The following is a 7,176-nucleotide window of genomic DNA, read 5'->3' as shown; positions in this document are numbered from 1 at the left end:
ACACACACATCCCTATGCATACAGACACATCGCTGCCACAAAGGATACATTTAAGTACTCCTTTTTCCCACACACCATCACACACTGGAATCTCCTCCCTGTGGCAACAGTACAAACCACCACAATGGAGAGCTTCAAGGCAAACATAAACAACGTAGCTCTTGAAGCCCCCACTCACAAATAAACACCTCATTTTTATCATGTTTTTAACCTATCTACTTTTATCTATTCCAGCACCTGAAGAGAAAAAAAATGCACTGTACATAACCTCCTTCCCCCACGCCACTGAGCCGATCACCTCACCTAAAATCGTCAATATTGACGGATGGTGATAAACCAAAGAAGAAGAGTCTAGTACCAAGAAGAAGATAATCATAATCTAGATATAAACACATGATACACTGTAGCCTACCGTAACCGCAAAAAAAGCGCAATCCTAGTTACACAGCGTGGGGAATTTACAAAGATCGCTAAAACGCTTGACGCTATTGATCAGGGTAGCTGGAAAGGGTCAAGCTGAAATTTGACGTTGACGAATATCAAAGTTTGTTATTCGCTGACAACGCCAGCATCACCAACAACGATGGTAGCTCACATAGCAGCCACTTTATTGACGGCATTCATTGTCTACACCGCCGTACCAGGTTCTAGTAAGTACATATTGTAAAAAGTTTAGGCGATTACGTCGTTTGATGTAAATCGTTCGATTAAAATAGCTTTTTATTGGTAATATCCGGGTTCACTGTCCAGGGGTATTTCTTTCATATCATTGATTTGTGTCTGGAACAGTTAGTTCTACTAGACGTTAGCTAACGGACGTAATTGGAAAGGGAACAGTTACATCTAAACCATTACAAATTAACCGTTGAACTGTTGAAATGCATCTTTCACCTGAATCGCTGTGGTCGGATCGCTGTAAGCTAGTTCTAGCTTGTGAAGATCCATCGTGGTCATTTAATTACTGGTTTAATTACAGTTTCAAAAAAACTTCACCTAAATATCTACCTTGGCAATTAGTCATAAGTGACAACCCATCTTCCCATGTTTTCTTGATCAAGGACGTGCACACTTTGTCATTTACTTATGTAGGTTTGTAGGCTATGTATCTAGTGGCGTAGGAAGATGAAACGTAATGGGGGGGGGGGGGGGGGGGGGGGGGGGCAAAGGTCCTCAATATTTTGTAACCCTCCCCCCCCCCTATCGCGCCAGACACCCATAAGAGGAGAATAATTCAACACATAAGCATATATTCTTTAAATACCTTTTTCATATGTCATTAAATATAATTTCTGTACACATCTATAGACAGTGGTTTCGCTAAAAGGAAATTAATGAATACGCAAATTGGCCAAATTGGCGTGCGAGCGCCGAATGCGCGATATTTAGGTGTTTGAGGGTTTCCCCCGGGAAAAATATTACGATTAAGAATGGCTGAGATGAGTGTTCCGTTGTATTTGAATGATTTTGCGAGCGCCAAAGGCGCGAGATTTTGGTGGTTGGGGGGTCCGGGGGTCTCCCCCGGGAAAAAATATTACGATTGAGAATGGCTGAGATGAGTTTAACGATGCATTTTGATGAATTTGCAAGCGCCTTTAGGTGCAAGATTTTGGTGTTTCGGGGGTCCGGGGGAAAAAATGTTACGATTTAGAATGGCTGAAATTAGTTTTACGATGTATCTTAATGATTTTAAAGCATTCTTAACATGGTTATATTTTAATTTAAAGTTACCTAGCTGCATTTAGAAATGATAATTGTGAATGTCGTCATATCATTATGCAACCCTGCTCGATCTGCATACCGGCTTCACACCATAGGCATATTGTTGCGTAACTCAAAATAATAATGAATTAATTGTCTTGCTAAGACATATAAACAAAATAATCTTTTAAAGGGACAATTCATTCAGGCTTATTCTTTTACTTAACCAAGAAGCAAAATATGGCATAAATGTGTTGTGCTACGTTTCTTATGAAACATATAACATAAAATATTGACAATTTCCACTTCATTGTTTAGTATTTTAATTAATATCGTTGAAATATCAAATCGTTGATCAATACGCTTAAGCAGGTACAATATGGATGCTAAACCCATACCCGAGCCAAAGTCAAGCATGTTAAACAAATAAACTACACAACCACTGAGAAGGTGATAAAATGATTTTTAGGCAAGACAATTCACCTAATATGGTAAACACACTACTGTAGAGCGATTTGAGCAGTTCTAGACAAAAGTTGCATTACTCTACGAGCAAGGGACAGGGTTCGGCATACAAGAAGTTCGACCACAATGTGTAATGGCGGACAGCGATCGAGTTTGAACATCTACACACATGTCACAACCATGGCCTTTTCAGGCATATCACAGTAAAACCGACTGATCTAATTTCCATTAGAACTGGTGTTTTCCGATATTTGTGCAAATTTTAATGTTCTCTTAGACTGAATTGTCCCTTTAAGAGAGACTTTTTGAAATAATAGAATCCCTTGGTGGACATTTTTAGTCTAGTTCATGTGTATTGAATTTTTACTATTAAAGGTTTGAACATTTTGTGCTTGAACGTTTTAGGAAATGCGCCGCGCAGCGGAAAATTTTCTAAAATAAAGTACGAAAAATGTGCAGGAGGACCCTTTTTCTTTCAAATGTGCGTTTTTAGAACATTTCAGTCGGCGAAAATGGGGGGGGCAAAAAGACATGTTTGCCCCCCCGTCCTGGGGAAATGGGGGGGGGGGGGGGCCCCCCCTGCCCCCCGCTTCCTACGCCCCTGGTATCTATTAGCAAAGTCAGGTTATGTAAAATATTTGTCACTATATAAATATGTTAAATATTTATCAGTATATATATAGATAGATATAATGTAAAATATTTGTCAGTATGTAACAGGAGAGTAGAGAATTAAGAAACTAAAACCAATGCCGTTACATATAGATATGTGAAATAAATGTAAAATATTTGTCAGTATACAGTATAGATATTTGAAATATTTGTTATTATATAGACAGGTTGGGCACATGTTTATTTATTGCTATTATAGTGATATATATAGCTATAAAAGCTATACAAATCTGACAAAGAAGAACATTTTTGAAGATAAAAATGCTTCTGCGCAAAACCAACTCCTGAAACTTGCAGTTTTGGTCAGATATATTAAACTAATTAAGTTAAGTATGGCTTTATTATTTTGAACGTAAAGTTGTTGCATATAAGTGTTCACATGATCCTTATTAGAAATCCCTGTAAGTTTCAGGCGTCCGTTTTGCATGCGAGCTAGCAATATCAACTCCAAAAATGCTATTTTTTGTCAGTTTTGTATAGCTATAAATAGCTATTATGGATAAACATGTGCCAAACCTGATAGATCATTGAAATATTTGTCAGTATAGGTATGTAAAATATTTGTCAGTATATAGGTACAATGTATGTAAAATATTTGTCAGTATATAGGTATGTAAGATATTTGTCAGTATATAGGTATGTAAAATATTTGTCAGTATATAGGTATGTAAAATATTTGTCAGTATATATAAAGAAGACTTCTTTGTTTTGTAGGCCTCTTTTCCTGGCACCCAACTTTAATGACAATAGCGGTAAGAAATATCGAATATGTTATTGTCAACATTTCATTAATTTATGTATTCCTGGGCTCGCACTAACTTTCCTTTTAGCTTAGCAAAAGTTGTGAAAGTGTTTTTTTTCTCTTTAGCAAATAAGAATTTCATTAAACAAATTGTGCATTCACAGCATTTCATTTTGAAAAACATTAAATTACTTAGAAGCATCTAATAATGTATTTTATGCATCAATTGAAAAGTACACACAAACCATACTCTATCGTATATATTGTTATTTTACATCCCTTCAACATTAAAACATATATGGTACAGTAACTGATTAATTTATCAACTATTTTAGACTTGCTATGAAAGTAATCCAATTGGAAAAAAAATGATAGTTAAAGCTCATGTCCGCGTGATTGAATATCGGATGTGTGAAGAAAAACTTAACATTTTTTACGAATTTGGATGAATTTATTTTAGCAATTAGCCAAATTGATTCATTAATAATGAAAATGGGAATGAGTAGTGTGAGCCCAGTATTTAATTTGTTGTTACAATAACTATTAAAAATGAAGGGGCGAATGGAATCAGTGAAGCTAATTATCACACATAACCACAAAGCAAAACACTTCATAAAATTATTGATCTGTATCGTTTATGAAAAATAAAACAAAAGATATTGACAGACAAATTCTATGGTTTTTCTGCATCTTAAACGATAAATACTTAATGTAAAAGTGACGTGGGTAGTTCTAGAAAAAACTTGCTATACTTCACCGGCACAGGTATAATAAATAAATAAACAACTAATACCTGAATTGATACATTTGAGAAATGACATGTTGATTGAGGTTGTGACATATTGAGAAATGACATGTTGATTGAGGTTGTGACATAATCATGTTGTCTACAATTGTAAAATATACTGCAGGGAGATTACAGCCAGTGTTCTCTTTACTATAAACATTTTCAACAAAATACGTGTATCATGTTTAGATGTTGCCTTGATGATAGTTTCTGAGAATTATACCTGTTGTTTATATTATATGATCATAAGAGACAACTGCCAGTAAACACATACAGCCAATAAGTAAAGTGAATTTGATCAACATAGATACATTTGGTGTTGTATACTTTACAGTTTGTACTGCTGATGTTTGAGGCTATTGTCGTGTTCTCAAGAGAGAGTTCCCTATTCCAGTCCCGAACACATGCTACAAAGTCTGAGATTCATGCTTGGGTGATGGGCGTAGCTGCAACATGTGCTTCTTGTGGCTTCGCATCTATTTACATCAACAAAGACCTCAACCAGAGAAGCCACTTCACGACTTGGCATGGCTTTATAGGTGTTCTCACACTGTCCTATGTTCTCCTACAAATGACTGGAGGAGTTCTGCTCAAATACAGTGGTATTCTACAGAGTTTGAACATCCACATACGACGTGTTGATATGAAACTATACCATGCTACGTCAGGCCTGGTATTGTTTACAGCTATAAGCGTTACTCTAATTTTGGCCTTCTGGTCCGACTGGTTTGTCTCCCATACCAATGTCTATACGTGGTACGCGTGCTTTATGGCCTTGACTTGTATCAGCATGATCGTGATGCAACAGATCACGACTGCCTATCTACCTCAAAGCCGTCAGCCTAGGATAAATTTCAACAATGCTCCAGCAAGAAAAAACAAAAAGCAGAAATGATTCTGTGCTAGTAATTTATCATCCATCTTTTTGTCATTTTTATTTTTAATAAAAATTTTGTTATACAAGATAATTTTGTGTTTGAATTTATTAATTTTGGCACCCACAATAGAATGATCTATTTATCAGTCAGAGGAAAGAAGGATTATTTCTCTGTTTTCTCCTTCTTTCTCTCATCCTTTTAAATATTTGATTCACACAAGGATAGAATAAATAGAATAAATATTTGAATTTGCTCAAAAATGGATACAGCATACTGTAAAAATGGACCAAGAAGATTATGCAAAGACGCTCCCAGAATGACGTCTTTTGTAATTTCTGAGAAATAGTGAAAAGAAACATTATAGATGCTCCACCGCCTACAAATAGTATTTTTTTACTATCAAAAACAGGAGCAGACGATTTAGTATTTTTCTTCAGTTACAAAAATTACTGACTTTACACCATTACCACCATTGAAAAGTTTGAGCTTCTAATTCTACGTCAAGTTAAAAATATGAAAAATAATTAATTGCCAGGGATCAATCTAGCTCTGATTTATTACCGTTTATGGGTAAGTTTCTCCTCAAGGAATGAATTCCCCTCTGGCCTAAAATTCCCCTGAAGATTTAAAAATTCTCCATTTGAAGCTAAAAAATGACTGTTTTTGTAACGTAAAACAACAAATTTTATTTTTAGATTTAGTTAAGCAAGATTTTAAGCTCATTAATGAAAAATTTGAGTTTTCATAAAATATGCAGTAGCTGTATGATAAATATGAAGAAATTTGCAAACAAAAGTCTAAAAAAAATAATGAAAAATAAGTTGCAGCCGTTGCAGGTTTCCGGGCACACACTAAAATCCGGGTTTCAGACCTCAATTTTTGACTTATTTGGGCAAGTTCAAAGGTGATTTGTGACGTCACTAATGCAATGACCGAATCGATATTGACATGCTATAAAGGGATGAACATCTTCTTTTCAAAAAACTAGTATTTAGTTTTCAACGGTCTCAGTGGGGCTCCAGAAGGGTGCATGAAATGGGGCAAATGCATAATTACGCATAAATACGTTACGGCCGTCCAAAGGATATGGAAAGAAGTACTGATTGCGCATGCACCAAACACAAAATTAAAATATATCTATTATTTTTGTGTTAATTAGACATACATGCACACGATTGAACACCAATTATTGTTCAAATAATGAATATCCTTTATGCTCTGTTGGCGGTGGAGCATCTTTAACTAACAAAATGATTTTAATTTAAGATAGCCACTTGGCTGTCCTCTTGATTCTTATCAGACTGATGTTATAATAATGGGTACAACAATAGACATCAGACTGATGTTATAATAATGGGTACAACAATAGACATCAGACTGATGTTATAATAATGGGTACAACAATAGACATCAGACTGATGTTATAATAACGGGTACAACAATAGACATCAGACTGATGTTATAATAATGGGTACAACAATAGACATCAGACTGATGTTATAATAATGGGTACAACAATAGACATCAGACTGATGTTATAATAATGGGTACAACAATAGACATCAGACTGATGTTATAATAATGGGTACAACAATAGACATCAGACTGATGTTATAATAATGGGTACAACAATAGACAACATCAGACTGATGTTATAATAATGGGTACAACAATAGACATCAGACTGATGTTATAATAATGGGTACAACAATAGACATCAGACTGATGTTATAATAATGGGTACAACAATAGACACGTTTTACTTCTAATTTCAGGAATATCCCTTCAGAGATTTCATAGAAATAGTGATAAAAATCAGGAATATCCCTTCAGAGATTTCCAAGAAATAGTGGTAAAAATCAGGAATATCCCTTTAGAGATTTCCCAGAAAGGAAATCCCTGAAGAACTTCCAAGAAATAACTATAACAAACAT

The 7,176-nt window shown here is 35.2% G+C and overlaps 1 protein-coding gene across 1 annotated transcript; it reads left to right on the top strand.

The window, feature by feature from the left end:
• Positions 1–491: 491 nt before the first annotated feature.
• LOC138336356 (transmembrane reductase CYB561D2-like) lies at positions 492–5,332 on the top strand. Its single transcript, XM_069285806.1, has 3 exons — positions 492–650; positions 3,550–3,587; positions 4,699–5,332. Exons 1-3 carry the CDS (start codon positions 584–586, stop codon positions 5,257–5,259), a joined length of 666 nt encoding a protein of 221 aa, XP_069141907.1. The 5' UTR covers positions 492–583; the 3' UTR covers positions 5,260–5,332.
• The last annotated feature ends 1,844 nt before the right edge of the window (positions 5,333–7,176 follow it).

Source organism: Argopecten irradians, chromosome 12 (genome assembly GCF_041381155.1).
Source record: "Argopecten irradians isolate NY chromosome 12, Ai_NY, whole genome shotgun sequence".
NCBI classification, from domain to species: Eukaryota; Metazoa; Mollusca; class Bivalvia; order Pectinida; family Pectinidae; genus Argopecten; species Argopecten irradians.
The sequence above is the reverse complement of the archived record's forward strand: the minus strand, read 5'-3'. Positions and strand labels throughout refer to the sequence as shown.

Excerpts from the sequence above, each read along its gene's own strand:
- LOC138336356 (XM_069285806.1), top strand. The coding sequence starts at position 584 with ATGGTAGCTCACATAGCAGCCACTTTATTGACGGCATTCATTGTCTAC. Across the intron at positions 651-3,549 it reads CACCGCCGTACCAGGTTCTA|GCCTCTTTTCCTGGCACCCA; the intron begins GTAAGTACATAT and ends TTTGTTTTGTAG. Across the intron at positions 3,588-4,698 it reads CAACTTTAATGACAATAGCG|TTTGTACTGCTGATGTTTGA; the intron begins GTAAGAAATATC and ends TATACTTTACAG.